The sequence below is a fragment of the Bison bison genome, unplaced genomic scaffold, assembly GCF_000754665.1.
Source record: "Bison bison bison isolate TAMUID 2011002044 unplaced genomic scaffold, Bison_UMD1.0 scf7180017864464, whole genome shotgun sequence".
NCBI lineage: Eukaryota > Metazoa > Chordata > Mammalia > Artiodactyla > Bovidae > Bison > Bison bison.
Window position 1 is genome coordinate 5,429,670 of NW_011495025.1, and position 20,586 is coordinate 5,450,255.

General features: G+C 39.8%; 1 protein-coding gene across 7 annotated transcripts in view; it reads left to right on the forward strand.

The window, feature by feature from the left end:
* FAM13A (family with sequence similarity 13, member A) overlaps positions 1–20,586 on the forward strand; it is a 338,691-nt gene that overhangs the window by 123,153 nt on the left and 194,952 nt on the right. For 6 of the 7 annotated variants that reach the window (XM_010860157.1, XM_010860158.1, XM_010860160.1 and 3 more), the window contains exon 5: positions 9,930–10,083. In XM_010860157.1, the coding sequence (XP_010858459.1) occupies positions 9,930–10,083 (154 nt within the window). Of the gene's footprint in view, positions 1–4,835; positions 4,853–9,929; positions 10,084–20,586 lie in introns of those variants that run through there. The other variant, XM_010860161.1, reaches the window with a different exon arrangement.

Genomic DNA, 20,586 nt, shown 5'->3' on the forward strand with positions numbered 1-20,586 from the left:
ACTCTTAGCGAACCCATGGACTGCACCCTACCAGGCTCCTCTGTCCCTGGGATTTTCCAGGCAAGAGTACTGGAGTGGGTTGCCATTGCCTTCTCTGGTAATTGACATGTCAGTTCAGTTCAGTTCAGTTCAGTCGCTCAGTTGTGTCCGACTCTTTGCAACCCCATGAACTGCAGCATGCCAGCCCTCCCTGTCCATCACCAATTCCCGGAGTTCACTCAAACTCATGTCCATCGAGTCGGTGATGCCATCCAGCCATCTCATCCTCTGTCGTCCCCTTCTCCTCCTGCCCCCAATCCCTCCCAGCATCAGAGTCTTTTCCAATGAGTCAACTCTTCGCATGAGGTGGCCAAAGTACTGGAGTTTCAGCTTTAGCATCATTCCTTCCAAAGAACGCCCAGGACTGATCTCCTTTAGGATGGACTGGTTGGATCTCCTTGCAGTCCAAGGGACTCTCAAGAGTCTTCTCCAACACCACAATTCAAAAGCATCAATTCTTTAGCGCTCAGCTTTCTTCACAGTCCAACTCTCACATCCATACATGACCACTGGAAAAACCATAGCCTTGACTAGACGGACCTTTGTTGGCAAAGTAATGTCTCTGCTTCTTAATATGCTATCTAGATTGGTCATAACTTTATTTCCAAGGAGTAAGCGTCTTTTAATTTCATGGCTGCAGTCACCATCTTCAGTGATTTTGGAGCCCAAGAAAATAAAGTCTGACACTGTTTCCACTGTTTCCCCATCTATTTCCCATGAAGTGATGGGACCAGAAGCCATGATCTTAGTTTTCTGAATGTTGAGCTTTGGTTCCTCTTCACTTTCTGCCATAAGGATGGTGTCATCTACATATCTGAGGTTATTGATACTTCTCCCAGCAATCTTGATTCCAGCTTGTGCTTCATCCAGCCCAGCATTTCTCATGTTGTACCCTGCATGTAAGTTAAATAAGCAGGGTGATAATATACAGCCTTGACATACTCCTTTTCCTATTTGGAACCAGTCTGTTGTTCCATGTACAGTTCTAACTTTTGCTTCCTGACCTGCATATAGGTTTCTCAAGAGGCACATCAGGTGATCTGGTATTCCCGTCTCTTTCAGAATTTTCCAAGTTTATTGTGATCCACACAAAGGGTTTGGCATAGTCAATAAAGCAGAAATAGATGTTTTTTGGAACTCTCTTGCTTTTTCGATAGTGCTGCATAAATTTAAAGTATATAGCATAATGGTTTGACTTGTATTGCTAAGTTGCTAAGTCACTTCAGTTGTGTCCGACTCTGTGCGACCCCATAGACGGCAGCCCACCATATACTATATACATTATGATTACCATAGTAAGTTTAATAACATTCATTATGTCATATAGATACAAAATAAAAATAATTTTTCCTTGAGATAAGAGCTCTTAGGATTTATTCTGTTAAAATATTTTCATATAACACACAGCAGTATTAATTATATTTAATATGTTGTACATTGGGCTTCCCTTGTGGCTCAAACAGTGAAAAATCTGCCTGCAATGCCAAAGACCTGAGTTCAATCCCTGCATCAGGAAGATCCCCTGGAGAAGGAGATGGCAACCCACTCCAGTTTTCTTGCCTGGAGAATCTCATGGACTGAGGAGCCTGGAGGGCTACACTCCATAGGATCACAGAGAATCAGACATGGCAGAGTGACTAACACTTGCCCTTTTTGTTGTATATTATATCCCAAGTACTTACATATCTTAGAAATGGAAGCTTTTTTTTAGTTCATTTCCTGCATTAGTATTCTCTTTTGTGTTAAGTTATTGTCTTTTTTTCTTTCTACTGAAATGTTTCAGTTCCTTTCTTGTTTCCTTTTTTTGAATATCCTATGGCTCTTTTCCTTGTGGTTACCATAGGAATTACATTTACTGTCCTAAAGTTTTAATATTCTAATTTGAATAAATACCAGCTTTACTTCAGTAACATACAAAACTTTGCTCCTTTACAGCTCCAGTTTTGGTGGAGTCTTCAGGATTTTCTCCATATGATATCATGTCATCTGCAAAGAGTGACAGCTTTACTTCTCCTCAGTTTCAGTGTCTTTTATTTCTTTTTCTTGACTAATTGCTCTGGTTAAGACTTCCAATACGGTGTTGAATAAAAGTGGTGAGAGTGGGCATCCTTGTCTTGTTCCTGATCTTAGAGGAAAAATCTTTCAACTTTTGCCCATTGAGTATGTTGTTAACTGCATGCTTGTCATATATGGCCTTTCTCATTTTGTGGTACCTTTGCTCTGTGCCCACTTTATTGTGAATTTTTATCATAAATGAATGTTGAATTTTGTCAAATGCTTTTTCTGCATCTGTTGAAATGATTGTTATTTTTGTCTTTCATTCTGTTAGCCTGGTGTTTCTCATTGATTTGCAGGTGTTGCACCATCTTTCAGTGTCTGGAATAAATCTCATAGTATGATCCTTTTAATGTACTGTTGAATTCAGCTTACAAATACTTTGTTAAAGATTTTTGCATTTATGTTAATCAAGGATATTGGCCTATAGTTTTCTTTTCTTGTGTCCTTGTTTTGGTATTGGGGTTACTGATAATTCTTTTGAATCACTAGTCTCTTAGGTTTGCAATTACAAACCAAAGTTACAGTACTAGCTTTTAAACTAACATTTTTTTGTACTCTGAGTGTGTTAGTCTCTTAAATTAGAAAACAGAAAGTGTAGTTCCAGATCATTGTTACACTAACGCAAGCTTTTAAAAGTGCCCATGTATTTAGCTTTATTGAAATATTCATTTCTCCATAAAGCTCTATTTACTGCCTTGTGTCCTTTCATTTCACTGTTCGGGATTTCCTTGAGCATTTTTTGCAGGGCAGGTTTGTTGGTCACTAATGCTCTTAGCTTTTGTTTATCTGGGAATGTCTTCAATTCTCTGTCACTTTTGAAGGATATTTTTGCTACATATAGGTTTACTAGTTGACAGTTTCTTTCTTTAGCATTTTGAATATATCAGTCTCTGGCCCCCAAAGTTTCTGATGAGAAATCTATTGATAATCTAATTGAGGATCTCTTGTATGTGATAACTCACTTCTCTCTCATTGCTTTCTAGATTCTGTCTTTTCCTTTTCAAAGCTTGAGTATAATGTGTCTCTGTAGGTCTTTGAGTCCTTAGAGCTTCTTAGACATTCATATTCGTTTCTTTCATCTTGGAATTTTCAGTCATTATTTTTCAAATACTTTCTCTCTTTTCTTCTCCTGGGACTCTTATGTTGTGTATACTGACTCACTTACTGGTGTCCCATAGGTTCATTAGGTTCTGTTTGCTTTGCTTAGGTCTTTTCTTTTCCTCCGTGTTCCTCAGACTCAGTAGTCTTCATCGTCCTATCCTCATGTTCACTGATTCTTTCTCCTGCCTATTGAAATCTGCCTTTGAATCCTTTTAGTGAATTTCTCATTGCAGTTATTGTACTTTTCATCCCTAGAATTTCTTTTGGTCTCCTTTTTGGGTTTTCTTTCTGTTTATCAATACTTCCATTTTGTTCACACATTATCTTCTTGACATTTTCGACATCTTCCTTTGATTTTTTGGTCCTCTTTAAGACAGTTGATTTACAATCTTTATCTAATATGAGGTGAAGTCGCTCACTCGTGTCTGACTCTTTGTGACCCCATAGACTATAGCCTACCAGGTTCCTCCGTCCATGGAATTTTCCGGGCAAGAGTACTGGAGTGGGTTGCTATTTCCTTCTCCAGTTTATCTAGAATATCTTCCATCAATTCTTTTCCTAGCACATTATCTGTTGATTTATTTTTTCCTTGAATGAGCCATATTTTCCTGTCTCTGTATGCCTTGTGATATTTTTGTTGAACAGAGGTCCTTTAAATCAAATAATGTAGTAACTTTGGAATTCAGATTCTCTTCCTTCCCCAGGGTTTGCTGTTTCTAAAATTCTTGTTGACTGGTTTTTGTTTTTATTGTTATAGACTGTCTTTTTACCAAGATCAACCTTACGTGTAACTTTAAGGTCTTTTCAGGTCTGTTTTGAGCCTTTACCTGGGCATGCACCATCATTTTCTGATTTTCCCCATGTATAACGGATGTTTTTGAACGTCCTGATTTTTAATGTCTGATTCCCAAAAGTGGATAAAGGAAAAAAAAAATTTAAGTGTCAGAAAAAAGGGGTGCCAGCCCTTTAAATCTCCTAGAGGTCACTTCAGCTAAGAGGGAGGGCTTTTCAACAAGGGAGAAAGATGCAGCAGCAATGGCTGCCCACGTTTTTGCACCTCAGATGCAACAGTCAACATTCAGAGCACAGATCCCCAGTATTTGGAAGACAAGATCCTTTTTGCTTATCCTGGCTCCCACAATCTGTATACAGGCTGCTTAAGGAATATGAGACTATCTTCCTGCCACATGAATGGGGTGGGGAAGAGTGGCTACTCTGCTAAGAGCTAAAATTGACCAGAATTAACTGTAGTTTACTGTCTGCACCTTCCCCAGATGTTGTAAACCTTCAGTTCCAGAATATCTTGAGTTTCAAAATATTTCATCAGACAAATTCTGCTAGTGTAATTGTTGGTTAGGTAGTGAGACAGATTTCTGGTGCTTTCTACTCCACTATCTTTCCAGAATCCTCCCCTTAACATTTTTTTCTCATTTGCTTTTGCCTGGGATATTTAAAGAGTGGTAAGTGTAAAATTGATAAGCTTTTATCAATGGAAATAACCATATGGCAGAAAGTTATAATTGCCAAAACTCTTTCCAACAGACTGCTGCATCATTGCTGCAGAAGGTCTTAAGGAAGGCATGTATCCTGTTACTTAATGAAGCTTTAGCCTTACATCTGACTAAAGAAAGATATTGCAATACAATGATTGAGAGTAAGTGTATCATATCAAATACCTTGAACCTAATTTCAGAATAAGACAAAATGTGCAAAAGTTTCTATTTTGTTACAATTGATGATTGTCTACTAGCACATCTCAAGACTGGCTGTGACTTTCTGGTTGAGAAAGCATCCTGAGAGGATGAAGTTGAAGAGAGGTTATTTGCCCCAACATGCTTAACATATAATGATGGAACAAACACAGGAGAATAACAATAGATGTTCTGGTTCAAACAGGATAAAATTCAAGATTAAAAATTTTAAAAGTCACTGGCTAATGACATTTCTGATATCCAGCCCAGCCAATATTGGGAATCTAATGACTAAGTTTCAAAGCCTGGGAATACTTCTCCATGGTTTTCAACTTCACGCTCTTGGTTCTGTCTTTTGAGACATCATTCATTTTTGATGAAAGGCAGCACATGTTTGTAGCTGAGTAACTTATCAGCCTGCTTCCTGCCAACTGAATTTTGGAAATCTAATGGCCTCTTCATTTTACACCCGTTTTGTCCCTTTCATTCCAAGTTGGCAGTGTTTTTGCAGAAATAGGTTTCTCAAAAACTTATAGGTCTTCTGTGAATTTCATTGGTATTCACTCCATTAGAAAAAAGACGTATCCTCAGATCTTTCCAAGATAACCCTTTCTCTGTTTCAGGCTCATGCTAAAATGGCTTGACAGGCAATGCCTTTAAATTCCTGGAGGCTCTCTGGTTTAATTGAAAGGATGGGTGAGACGCACCCTTACTCATCTTTGTCTAATGGAATAAACTTTTCATGTTTCTGAGGTTTTAGCAAAGGTTCTCATCATCACACACTCAGCCTTTTTCATCAAGCTTACTTTCCGAACAGTGAATCTCTTAATTTCAGTGTCTTTTGCCATCTGTGTGGCTTCTTTGGTGGCTCAGATGGTAAAGAGTCTACCTGCAATGCAGGAGACCCGGGTTTGATCCCTGGATTGGGAAGATAACCTGGAGAAGGGAATGGCAACCCACCTCAATATTCTTGCCTGAAGAATTAATTCCACGGACAGAGGAGCCTGGTAGGCTACTGTCCATGGAGTCACAAAGAGTTGGACATGACTGAGTGACTAACACTTTAACTTTCTTTGCCATCTGTAGAGTTGATTTTTAAATCAAGCCTTATTTTCTTTTTGGGTTTCCCTCGTGGCTCAGCTGCTGAAGAATCCACCTGCAATGCGGGAGACCTGGGTTCAATCCCTGAGTTGGCAAGATCCCCTGGAGAAGGGAAAGGCTACCCACTCTAGTAGTCTGGCCTGGAGAATTCATGGACTGTACAGTCAGTGGGGTCACAAACAGTCGGACACGACTGAGCAACTTTCACTTCACTTCACTTCACTTCACTTCACTTCACTTATTTTCTTTTTACTTGGCAGTTTTCACCTCAGTTTCCCTCCTTTCCCCTGACCTCCTCTTCCCCCCGCCTCTGATTTACCATAAGTGGCAAAGAGAAATCAGGTGGCACTTTTACAGCATTGCTTGGAAATTTCTTGCACTGTCTATACAAACTTGTTGCTTAAAAATGTGCTTCCCACATAACTGCAGAATACAATTAATTGCACTTTTCTTTCTGTCAGCAAGTGAGGGTCTACCTTTCTCCAATTTCCAGTAGCATGTTTCTTATTGTCTTCTGTTACTGGACATAGTGGGTCAGTCCATCATCCCTTGAAGTGCTTAGGCAATGAATACACCAAGTACTTCTGATCAAAACAGAAGTATTTATTATTTGTGACAAATTAAGAGACAGGGAGATGTTTCGCAAAACACTGTCTCCCCAGACAGGAAGATGAGTGATGTTTACAGCTGTGAGTGCATACACTTTCATGACAGAGTGAGTGTAACCTTCAGTTTATAGGTGGAGTTCTAGATGGGCTTGCACAATGCAACAACATGCTCAAACATAGTCTCATGTTCAAAAATGGTAGCAATCCCAGACCTTGGCGTGGGGATTTTAACATTAAAATGAAGCAAAAATCACTCTAGGTTGACAAACTTCAGGTACCTAGTTGAATGAGGTCATGAGGGTCAGCAGAGGTCACCAACATCATTCCTTAGGCTCCAGTTAATCTGGTGGCTCAGTGCTTGAGGGGATTTGGATCCTACAAAACGACTCAAGAATGTGCTTCAAACTCTGATCTGTACCTTTGAAATAGAAATGGTAGTCTTTATGACTAATTTATTATCTTTCCTGTGGTTACTTCTCCTCCTTAATAACAGTCATTTGTTCCTGCCTTCTTTGTTCTACTTAAAAATCATTATTTACCAAGACCTAGCCTTTGTTTCCATATGAAGCCCCAGGAGGCCATAGTTCATCTTTTCCCCAGTCATCAGTAAACAGAACACAAATGGGTTCTAAAATCCATGCTCCAGTTCTCAACCTAAATTTGTCTAGCGTGTGTTGCAGCTTCTTTCATTGCCTATTATTTGACCTCACCCCTTCCTTATTACTGTCTGGCTAGCACTTCTGAACTCTCCCCAGCAGTGTCTGTAAAGTCCAGATTTCAATGAAAACTCTGTTGAAGGCATTTAGGCTTTCTCTGTCATGCCAGTCAAATTCTTACAGTCTCCTCTCACTATCCAGTTCCAAAGACATTCCACATTTTAGATATTTGTTATAGCAGCAACCCACTTCCAGGTATCAAACTCTGTATTAGTTTTCAGTTGTTGTACAACGAATCACCACAAATGTGGTGTCTTAGAACAACAAAAATTTGCTATTTCATGCTTTCCATGGCTCAGGTGTCCAGGCACAACCTAGCTCGGTCCTCTGCTTTTGGTCTCACAAGGCTGAAATCAAGGTAACAGCTGGGCTGCATTTTTATAAGCAGACTTGAGTTTAGGTGGCTTCCCTGGTGGCTCAGACGGTAAAGCGTCTGCCTACAATGTGGGAGACCCAGGTTCGATCCCTTGGTCAGGAGGATCCTCTGGAGAATGAAATGGCAAGCCACTCTAGTACTCTTGCCTGGAAAATCCCATGGACGGAGGATCCTGGTAGGCTACAGTCCATGGGGTCACAAAGAGTCTGACACAACTGAGCAACTTCACTTTTCACTGAGTTTAGGAAATTACTTGCTTTCAAGCTCATGAGAGTTGTTCACAGACTCATTTTCTTGCAAGCTGTACCCTAGCTTCTTACTGGCTGTAAGCTAGAGGCCTCAGGTCCACATTAGTCCCATGGTGTATGGCACTCTCACAGGCCCTCTCTGAACGTGCAGCTTATTTCTTCAAGAGCAGAGAAGAATCCTCACTCCAGTCTGCTAAGATTGAGTCTTAAATAATGTAACGTAATCATGGGAGTGACGTGATATGACTTTTGCCATATTCTCTTGATCAGAGGCAAATCACAGGTACTGCCTACACCTGAGGGGAGTACAAGAATGTGATTCATTGGGAGTCACCTTAGGGTATGTACCCCAAAGGTGGTATAGGAGGCTGAACAATGTCCCCCCAAGGGAGCAAGTTTAGAAGCCTTGGAAACTGTGTATGTTACTTTATTGGGAGTAAAAAAGGGAATTTGCAGTTATAATTAAGATAGAGACCTTTGTAGTGTGTGCTCAGTTAGTCATGTCTGATTCTTGCAACTCCATGGACTGTAGCCCACCAGGATCCTCTGTTCATGGAATTTCCCAGGCAAGAATACTGGAATTGGTTGCCATGCCCTCCTCCAGGGAATCTTCCCGACTCAGGGATCAAACCAGAATCTCTTGCATTTTCTGCATTGGCAGACAGATTCTTTACTACCTGTCACCTCAGAGATCTTCAGATAGAGATTATCCTGGATTATTTATGTGGGCAGTGAGAGTCAGTGTCTTAGCCCCAGCCCAAATGCAATCTCATGTATTCTTATAAGGGCCAGAAGGAGATTGGGCATGTACACAGAGGAGAAGGTCATGTGAAGGTGGAGTAAAGAGAAATTTGAAGATGTTGGCCTTGATTGAAGATTAAAGTGATGTGGCCACAGCCAAGTAATGCTGCCAGCCATATTCTCTCTCTTGAGCTTCTGTGGAGTGTATGATTTCTTTCCAGTAATACTGATGTTACTCTTCTGGCCTCCAGAGCTACGACAGAATAAATTTCTTTTTCAAGCCACCCAATTGGTCATAGCTTTGTTGCAGCAGCTGTAGAAAATTAATACAGATGGATATTAATTGATACATCTTTGTTGCTTTTTGATGTATTTCACTGGTTACTCAGTGAGGTTGAGTATCTTAAGATTCTTGACTGTCCATGTGTTTTCTTCTATATGAGTTTGTCAGTTTGTCTTTTCTCTATCTTTTAAAAAAATAATTATTCATTTTCTTATTGATTAGTAAGAATTCTTTAGGTGTAATTACTAAATCCTATACCCATTACCCATGTTACTAAAGAGATATTTCTTTCAATCTATAGCTTGTCTTTCCTTTCTCTCTCTCTCTATATATATGTATATGTATGTATATAGTGTCTTCTGCATTCAGATTTGTATACTTTTTTTTAATTATGGAAAAATTTAACATACCCCAAAGAAGAGCAAATAGTAATAATACATCTTCCAGGTGCATAATCAACAACTACCAGTATTTTTCCCAGAAGTATCTTATCCTTTCAAGTTTTGTGCCTTTTGTGAATTATCTAAGAAATCCTTAAATAAAGATCATATTGCTATTATTTGTGTAACTGAGTGTTTCTAACATGATAAAACACTCATTCTTTTTGTCGTAACACTTATTCTTTCTAGCTTTTGCTTTTTTAAAAAAATAAATGTTAATATTTTATGAGTAACAATTTCTAACATATGCAAAGTTTTATTGATTGCACCCATGTTAACCTATACCTTCTTCCTGAACAGCATGTACTTTTATTATTCAGCACAAGCTATTAATTCAGATCTTGGGAACTTGCCAGTTGTCCAAACAATACCTATGTGTCACCACAGAGCTTATTGAAAATCCCATGTGTCCTTTTGAGAAGGCTGATCAATCATTCAGGAAATGTAAAAGTATAAGCATGAGTCAGCTGTGCTGGCATTGTGCTATTACAAAGTAATTGCTCTCAATTTTTTCCCTTTATTTCTAGTGTGCCACCTGGGCTTGAAGGTGTGAAAGAACAAGATCTCTGCAACAAGATAATGGCTAAAATACTAGAAAATTATAATACCCTGTTTGAAGTAGAGTATATGGAAAATGATAACCAGAGGTGTGAAAACCTGGCAAGGCTTATCATAGTAAAAGTAAGTCAACTTTGATATTTAATTTTTAGTATTGCTAATTTTGAATGGTAATCATTCTGTCATAAAAAATTCCTTATGAATATACCTTCAGATGATTATTCCTATGTTTGTTGAGTCCTTTTTATGAAATCTGTTCTTTGTGTTGTTTGTTAAACTGATATATATTCTTCCAAGACTGAAGAATAATTGTGGTTTGATGTTTCCCAGTAAAATCATCTCAAAAGCACTTCCATGAGCCCAGTGCTGTGGTCAGTTGTGTGCACCACATTTGTATGGAAGTCTGGTGTTTCAGCAGGGAGACGTGCTTAAGTCTGTGTCCACCAGTGCTAGCTTACTGAGTAAGCAGCAGATTCCTGAAGAGAGTGTTATTCTGTCTTTTTGTCTCTCTTGTGCCTGGCACACTTCCAAGTTCAACTTCAGATTGAAAGTCCCATATATATGGTCCTTGGTAACTATCACCAGTACCAAGAGTAGTTTTAAAACTGATAAAGGAATCTTGACAATAATCTCTAAATCTTTCTATATGTTGGCAGATAATTTATAATATATCTTTTTCACATTAGGTAAATGCGTGTAAGTCTCTACAGATTTACTATTGAGAGTCAGAGGATAATCATCCAAGCCAAGTGCTTTAGGTAGGGACTAGAGGGAGGGCATATTATTTCTTTCTCATTCATATTGAGGTAAATCCTTATGGAACTGATAGGGGAGGTTCCCCAGGAGGTATCCTGAGACTTAGCACATTATAGACCACACTATACTCTTGTTGATTCATATGGCCTTCAGTGGTAAAACTGGAGGCACTTGGTTTGGGCACTGAAGGGGTATTTTCATCTCTTCTTCCAGTTGAGGCATGACTTTGAAGAAGAAATGAAAAAAACAAGGGGTATCACGTGGCACTGAACCAAAACAGCTAAAAGAAGGCCAAAGTGAGCTTTTCCTAATGAGGGCTTATGTGTGAATACAACAGACTCCCTGTAAGAAATGGAGTATATATGAGAGGAATGCATTTGATGGGAATCTTGCCAACCTGATAAAGAGAACTTTTTTTTTTTTTTGCCTTTTATTTTTTATTTATTTTTTTACTTTACAATATTGTATTGGTTTTGCCATACGTCAACATAAATCCACCATGGGTGTACACGTGTTCCCAATCTTGAACACCCCTCGCACCTCCCTCCCCATACCATCCCTCTGGGTCATCCCAGTGCACCAGCCCCAAGCTTTAAACTGAATTTTGTGGGAAGGGAAGAACAGTGCCCAGATACAAGGAGCTGCTTTGGAGAATATCAAGTGTAGCCTAACATGAAAGTAACATGGTAGCTGAGAAAATATAAGGATTCACAAGAGAATATTTAAAAAAAATAAAAACTTGTATCACTTTTGCTATGAAAAATAATTTTAAATAGAAAAAATATACCTTAAATATATTTCTCTAATTCCAATCATGCTTTCTAGAGAGTCTCTTTTTAAATTATTAAAAAATGATTGACTTTGTTTCGGCTGTATCTCTGATAAACACTTTTTAATACAACATATGTTTTAACTATGGCCGATAAGATAATATAGTAAACCTAAAATAGAATGAAAATAAATTAGTATGATTCCATTGGCAAGACAAACTTGCTGGGATACCAATAATCACTAGAATATGCCAACGGGAGCTTAAATGTTGTGTAAATAAAATAACTCCTGTTGAGATCTTTGGAAGAGTGCCCTGTTTGGAAATATTTGAGCTGCTCGGTTTAAATATGAGCATACAAGAAAGATAAACTAGTAATACTGAATGAACCAAATACGGGTATCTCAGGTGGATGAATATGACTGCTACTCTCCTAATGCAGGTTTCACATCTGGCCTAGAAGCAGATAAGTGTCATCACTGGAAACTCCACATGTCTATATGTTGAACCATCATTCTGTTAAAACAGAATATTTAATGTGTTTTTTTTTTGCTGATCTTGCTAATAGTCTTATCTCTCATATGGTAAATAAAGCAACAAGGGAGTGTGGTTTTCTGGACTTAATTATAACCAATAAAGATGTAGTGGAAGTTATGGAAACTAGTTTAATGGGATGGACCAGGGCCATTTTAAGATCCATAACAATAAAGAATACATTAGCTATGGTTAGATATGTATACCTGGACATTGTTTAGAAAGCAGATTTTTTTCTAAAATTCCTAAGATCATAGAAACATTTGAAATAAGCCAAAAAGAAGCTGGATTGAAAAGGGATTGGGAGGTTCAGAGTGGTATCATTAACATACTGGAAAATGGAAGAGCAACAAAGAAAAACAAGGTTTCATTCTCATGAGCTCAGCTTTTAGAAGGATGTAGCCAAAAAGAGAAACGGGCACAGAACAAGTGATAAATACACTGAAGTGAATGAGACGTGGAACATCTGAGCTGAGAATAAACTGAGGCTCATGAAAAGTACTGAGACAGAGAAAAGGGTATTTAAGGAGGAAAAGTCCTAAACATACCCACTGACACACCTCTGTGTGCCCCAGGGTAGGACACAAAGTGTTAGATGATGTTCTCTGTCCCTTGTGGGCTAAATGAGAATGGGGGTCCAGAGAAATATAAATTTGGATTCATTTGGACCTAGGTGAAGAACTTTTTCTGAATGTTGGAATGTAGATTGCTGTTTTGTTCAGGGGTGGTCTCTATAATTGTGTAATTCTCAGTATTTTAATAATTGGATTGAACAAGCTCATACTTAGCCCTTTTGAGAGTGAAATAAAGCTGGAAGAATAGGTCAGACACTGGATGGCTGGATATGTAGACCAAGTGTGTGTGTGTGTGTACAGCCCTTCCCCTATCCTTCCTTGGTTAACAAGAAGAAAAATCACCTGCTTTATTTGAGCCTGCAGCAATGGGCTGAGGTCAGACAGGCCCCTCCCTCAGCCCCAAATGTTGGTTAAATCATAAATGGTTCATAATACTATCCTCTTTAGTCAGTGATTGACTAAATTGTGTCGACTGTGACACAGTTCAGGGCAAAGAGATGAAAGGGAAAGTGTGCTGGGGGCAGATGGCTTCTAGGAAGTATTTTCATCCCTGATTACAGAAAAGAGAATGATTTGAGAGATCTGAGTTGTGGTTGCCTCTGGGTGGAGTTATCCTGCTTTCAGATCTTCTCATGGGAAGGCAGAATGCAGGTGCCACTGCCACCTCCTTTTGCCCCTGATGAATGTGCTGCTGATTCACTGAGGTTGGCAGCTAAAAGAGAAAAAAGCCTCAGTTCCTCATCATTGCTCATCTGCCAAGCCAACCCTCAGTACACATACCTCTGAACTTTCAGTTACACGAGGGAAGTAAATGCCCATATAAGATGAACTACTTTTAGTTTAGCTGTCTGTCTCTTGCAAGAAAAACATCATTTCTCATGGAATCAGTACAGTTGGACAGTCCTATGCTTAGTTTCATAGCCAAAAGGAGACCAACACTTGTTATTAATAATTCAATTAAAAACCATACATGGATTTTACCTAACGTCTAACACAGTATGAAATGTCAGTATGACATGATTGCCAAAAGTTAAAAAACAAAAACCCACAGACTGATTTACTGTGGTACCAATAATACTTAGAATAAAGAATGTAGGTCTCCTTGAGCTTGGTATAGGTCAGGCAGTATCTGTAGTATTAATTTTATTTTGAATACTACATTCATACTGTCCTGACAATCACCACTGGCCATCATTTATCCTCACTAAATATGTATTTGCCATGGTGACTATTGTTTGCTTTACTTATCCATCCTCATGACTTCGAAATCATAAATAGCCCCAACCTATCAGAACAATAGAGCCATATTTCTCACTACCCATAAAACACCATATGGTGCCTGAAATTTCTCACACCCACAACATCACCTCTAGAACTTTGTCTACATTCTGCCCTCTCCAGCCTTAGTTTCTCAGCCTGTAGCCTGCCGAGCTAGAAACCTCAGTTTGCCCTTACTTTCCTTTCCTTTACCATTCCCACAGGGACCAACATTCTGCCTTAGATGTTTCCTTTGAAATGGGTGACTTGTGTCCACCCCCTACCACTGTTTTAGATTAGGCCTTTTTTTTTTTTTTTTTTGTTAGTCGCTCAGTTCTGTCCAACTCTTTGCGATCCATGGACTGTAGCCTGCCAGACTCCTCTGTTCGTGGGATTTTCCAGGCAAGAATACTGGAGTGGGTTGACATTTCCTCCTCCAGGAGATCCTCCTGGCCCAAGGATTGAACCCAGGTCTCCTGCATTGCAGGCAGGCTCTTTACTGTCTGAGCCACCAAGGAAGCCCCTTTTTACTGCCACAGAATTTCAGACTGTTCTGCCACTTCTAGACTCAGCCTCTCCCCACCTCCTTTCTACCAGTGATAGAATGATGTTCCCTCAAAATAAATCTTACTATATCATAGTCTTAACTTAAGTAAATAAACCCTTTGCCATTATTGTTTTGCCCTCCCCTGCTTTTGCTGACAATAGACCATCAAGATTTCTTTACATGGAATTTAGACCCTTTATACTTTGTCCCCAAGCCAAACTTTCCCTATTGAATGCTTGAGTGAATTTTGAATTTTACTTGTTGTCTTCCTGTTTCTCTGATCTCTCTTCCATCTCCTTTGAGAATTCTTCCTTCTCTTAGTCTGAATTAAACATTATTTCCTAAGTTCATTCTTAGGTCTTCAATCTAGAGCTCTCCCTGGCACACCATACATCTATGTCTACCTACCTAGTGCTCACCTGTGCCTGCATGCCCCATGGATTTTCTCATGATTTTCCTTGCCTTTGAAGGTCTGAATGCTCCATTTGATGGGCGTAATGAATGGCCTATCCATCCACATAATCACTCCAGGTTGATGTCCATCAGTCACTAAAAGTGTTTATTCTATTGCTTAAGTATCTCATGAGTCTCTCCCACCCTCACTGGCGCTTCCTTATTGCCTCTCACGGAGCCAGGACAATTCTACACCTGGCCCATGAGCACATTCACCTGGTGACCCAGACTGAGTCACAAAACTCGTGGCAGGCCTCCAAAATCTGTATTTTAAAAGGCTTCCTTGACAATTTTCATACTCAGCCAGATTTGGGAACTGATTGATTCTCAGGAGTCTGCTGCAGTAGCCTTCTTGCTGGTTTTCCTGACTCTACTCTGCCCCTTGACACGGTCTTCACTCTTCTGCTGCCTAAGGCACTTCCTGTCATGCAAATATGACCATACTGCTTCCCATATCAAAATTCCCAAATCAGGGTCCTTTCAAATGAGTCAACCCTCCGCATCAGGTGGCCAAAGTATTGGAGTTTCAGCTTCAATATCAGTCCTTCCAATGCACACCCAGGACTGATCTCCTTTAGGATGGACTGGTTGGATCTCCTAGCAGTCCAAAGGACTCTTCAGAGTCTTCTCCAACAGCACAGTTCAAAAGCATCAATTCTTCGGCACTCAGCTTTCTTCACAGTCCAACTCTCATACCCATACACGACTACTGGAAAAACCATAGCCTTGACTAGACGGACCTTTGTTGACAAAGTAATGTCTCTGCTTTTTGATATGCTGTCTAGGTTGGTCATAACACATTCCAGGATATCTGGCTCTAGGTGAATGATTTTAGTGTTTAAGGTATATTTCCAGATATGCTTTTTAAAAATGAATTATTTCATAAACTGTAAAACTATTTTAAGTGGAAGTTTTTGGATGATTGGGTTATTAAGTGGCTCTGTGGAAAATGACAAGGAATTTCAAGAAGTTAGTGGGGAGAGGAAGCAAGGTGGGGAACAAAAGACCTTCTAGGTAGAAGCGTATGCTTTATGTTGAAGTTTCATGTAGTGGTGACTGGACATTTCAGGCTGGACCATAGGAAGTAGCAGGAGAAAGCTAGAGACTAGTGTTAAATTAGGATAGAGTTCAGCTAAGTAGTTAAAACTTGTAGGAGTCAGAGAATGATGAAAGATTTTAAGAACAGGGTGAATTTGATCTTAGCTATATTTAGATTTTTAGTTTATCCCTTTGACATGAGTAGGAAGTTGACGTGACTCAGTAAAGCATTTTTGTAACGGGCTGTCAGTGCAGTCGTCTAATACCTATTTTTGCTCAGCTGACTCTGGTCAAAGCTGATCATGGCTTCTGCAACACTTTCATCAGCCTCACTTCCAGACAGGCTTCCTCTACCAGGAAGTCAAAGCAAAGATAAGGACAAAGGTTTACCTGCATGCTTCCTCCTTCAACTCCCTTTTCCCTGTCATTCTCTGGAAGTGAACCTCGGGCCCTTCAGGGTTTTTCTAGATTTGTTTTTCTTTTAATGGTTTGGCCATGTCCACCAGATCTAGTTACTTCAGTCAAAGGAATTTTGAATAGACCTCTTAGGACTGTGATATTTGGGAAAATGTGTAGTCCACTGGAGGTCTGAGAGTTTGTATGTTGGCTATTGGCCTTGTGGTCCACATTTTGTTGAATTTGATAAGTAATATTCATGATTGGATACCTATAGTTACGGCCATTTCTTACTCACGGTGCAGCTTTCTTTTCTTCTTCATTATTTTTATTGTAGTTTCTAAAGAAGAACCTGGATGGAAGTACCTTTTTTTTGGTATGCTTTATTAGTTGATAAATGCCAAAACCTTTGACTGTGTGGACCACAACAAACTGGAAAATTCTTAAAGAGGTGGGAATACCAGACCACCTAACCTGCCTCTTGAGAAATCTGTATGCAGATCAGTAAGCAACAGTTAGAACTGGACATGGAACAACAGACTGGCTCCAAATAGGAAAAAGAGTATGTCAAGTCTGTATATTGTCACCCTGCTTATTTAACTTAAATGCAGAGTACATCATGAGAAACGCTGAGCTGGATGAAGCACAAGCTGGAGTCTAGATTGCTGGGAGAAATATCAATAACTTCAGATATTCAGATGACACCACCCTTATGGCAGAAAGTGAAGAAGAACAAAAGAGTCTCTTGATGAAAATGAAAGAGGAGAGTAAAAAAGTTCGCTTAAAACTCAACATTCAGAAAACTAAGACCATGTCATCTGCTCCCATCACTTCAGTCAAATAGATGGAGAAACAGTGGAAACAGTGACAGACTATCATTTTGGGTTACAAAAATCACTACAGATGGTGACTACAACCATGAAATTTAAAAAAATTAAAAAATTAAAAAAAAAAAATGCTTGCTCCTTGGAAGAAAAGTTATGACCAGCCTAGTTCAGTTCAGTTCAGTCGCTCAGTCGTGTCCTACTCTTTGCGACCCCATGAACCACAGCACGCCAGGCCTCCGTGTCCATCACCAACTCCCAGAGTTTGCCCAAACTCATATCCATCGAGTCGGTGATGCCATCCTCATCCTCTGTCGTCCCCTTCTCCTCCTGCCCCCAATCCCTTCCAGCCTCAGGGTCTTTTCCAATGAGTCAGCTCTTTGCATGAGGTGGCCAAAGTACTGGAGTTTCAGCTTCAGCATCAGTCCTTCCAATGAACACCCAGGACTGATCTCCTTTAGGATGGACTGGTTGGATCTCCTTGCAGTCCAAGGGACTCTCAAGAGTCTTCTCCAACACCACAGTTCAAAAACATCAATTCTTCGGCACTCAGCTTTTTTTATATATATATTTTTTTTTTTTAATTTTATTTTATTTTTAAACTTTACAATATTGTATTAGTTTTGCCAAATATCAAAATGAATCCGCCACAGGTATACCTGTGTTCCCCATCCTGAACCCTCCTCCCTCCTCCCTACCCATACCCTCCCTCTGGGTCATCCCAGTGCACCAGCCCCAAGCATCCAGCTTTCTTTATAGTCCAACTGTCCCATCCATACGTGACCTCTGGAAAAACCATAGCCTTGACTAGATGGACCTTTGTTGCCAAAGTAATGTCTCTGCTTCTTAATATGCTATCTAGGTTGGTTGGTCATAACTTTCCATCCAAGGAGTAAGTGTCTTTTGATTTCATGGCTGCAATCACCATCTGCAGTGAATTTGGAGCCCAAAAAAATAAAGTCTGACACTGTTTCTACTGTTTTTCAATCTATTTGCCATGAAGTGATAGGACCAGATGCCATGATCTTCATTTTCTGAATGTTGAGCTTTAAGCCAACTTTTTCACTCTCCACTTTCACTTTCATCAAGAGGCTGTTCAGTTCCTCTTCACTTTCTGCCATAAGAGTGGTTATCATCTGCATATCTGAGGTTATGATATTTCTCCTGGCAATCTTGATTCCAGCCTGTGCTTCATCCAGCCCAGTGTTTCTCATGATGCACTCTGCGTATAAGTTAAATAAGCAGGGTGACAATATACAGCCTTGACATACTCCTTTTCCTATTTGGAACCAGTCTGTTGTTCCATGTCCAGTTCTAACTGTTGCTTCCTGACCTGCATATAGATTCCTCAAGAGGCAGGTCAGGTGGTCTGGTATTCCCATCTCTTTCAGAATTTTCCAGTTTATTGTGAACCACACAGTCAAAGGCTTTGGATAGTAAATAAAGCAGAAATAGATGTTTTTCTGGAACTCTCTTGCTTTCTCATTGATCCAGCGGATGTTGGCAATTTCATCTCTGGGTCCTGTGCCTTTTCTAAAACCAGCTTGAACATCTGGAAGTTCACGGTTCACGTATTGCTAAAGCCTGGCTTGGAGAATTTTGAGCATTACTTTACTAGCATGTGAGATGAGTGCAATTGTGCAGTAGTTTGAGCATTCTTGGCATTGCCTTTCTTTGGGATTGGAATGAAAACTGACCTTTTCCAGTCCTGTGGCCACTGCTGAGTTTTCCAAATTTGCTGGCATATTGAGTGCAGCACTTTCACAGCATCATCTTTCAGGATTTGATATAGCTCAACTGGAATTCCATCACCTCCACTAGCTGTGTTCATAGTGATGCTTCCTAAGGCCCACTTGACTTCACATTCCAGGATGTCTGGCTCTAGGTGAGTGATCACACCATCGTGTCTATCTGGGTCTTGAAGATCTTTTTTGTAGAGTTCTTCTGTGTATTCATGCCACCTCTTCTTAATATCTTCTACTTCTGTTAGATCCATACCATTTCTGTCCTTTATCGAGCCCATCTTTGCATGAAATGTTCCCTTGGTATCTCTAATTTTCTTGAAGAAATCTGTAGTCTTTCCCATCCTGTTGTTTTCCTCTATTTCTTTGCATTGATTGCTGAGGAAGGCTTTCTTATCTCTCCTTCCTATTCTTTGGAACTCTGCATTCAAATGCTTATATCTTTCCTTTTCTCCTTTGCTTTTTGCTTCTCTTCTTTTCACAGCTTTTTGTAAGGCCTCCTCAGACAGCCATTTTGCTTTTTTGCATTTCTTTTCCATGGGGATGGTCTTGATCCCTGCCTCCTGTACAGTGTCACTAAGCTCTGTCCATAGTTCATCAGGCACTCTCTCTATCAGATCTAGTCCCTTAAATCTATTTCTCACTTCCACTGTATAATCATAAGGGATTTGATTTAGGTCATTTATGAATCATCTAGTGGTTTTCCCTACTTTCTTCAGTTTAAGTCTGAATTTGGGAGTAGGGAGTTTATGATCTGAGCCACAGTCAGCTCCTGGTCTTGTTTTTGCTCACTGTATAGAGCTTCTCCATCTTTGGCTGCAAAGAATATAATCAGTCTGATTTTGGTGTTGACCATCTGGTGATGTCCATGTGTAGAGTCTTCTCTTCTCTTGTGTTGTTGGAAGAGGATGTTTGCTATGACCAGTGCATTCTCTTGGTAAAACTGTATTAGCCTTTGCCGTACTTCATTCCCTACTCCAAGGCCAAATTTGCCTGTTACTCCAGGTGTTTCTTGACTTCCTACTTTTGCATTCCAGTCCCCTATAACGAAAAGGACATCTTTTTAGGATGTTAGTTCTAAAAGGTCCTGTAGGTCTTCATAGAACCATTCAACTTCAGCTTCTTCAGTGTTACTGGTTGGGGCATAGGCTTGGATTACCGTGATATTGAATGGTTTGCCTTGGAAAGCCATGCCTGTGGGGCCACCCAAGACAGGCGGGTCATGGGGGAGAGGTCTAACAGAATGTGGTCCATTGAAGAAGGGAATGGAAAACCACTTCAGTATCTTGCTTTGAGAACCCCATGAACAGTATGAAAAGGCAAAATGATAGGATACAGAAAGAGGAACTCCCCAGGTCGGTAAGTGCCCAATATGCTACTGGAGATCAGTGGAGAAATAACTCCAGAAAGAATGAAGGGATGGAGCCAAAGCAAAAACAATACCCAGTTGTGGATATGACTGGTGATAGGAGCAAATTCTGATGCTGTAAAGAGCAATATGGATAGGAACCTGGAATGTTAGGTCCATGAATCAAGGCAAATTGGAAGTGGTCAAACAGGAGATGGCAAGAGTGATCATCGACATTCTAGGAATCAGCGAACTAAAATGGACTGGAATGGATGAATTTAACTCAGATGACCATTATATCAACTACTGTGGGAAGGAATCCCTTAGAAGAAATGGAGTAGCCATCATGGTCAACAAAAGAGTCCGAAATGCAGTACTTGGATGCAA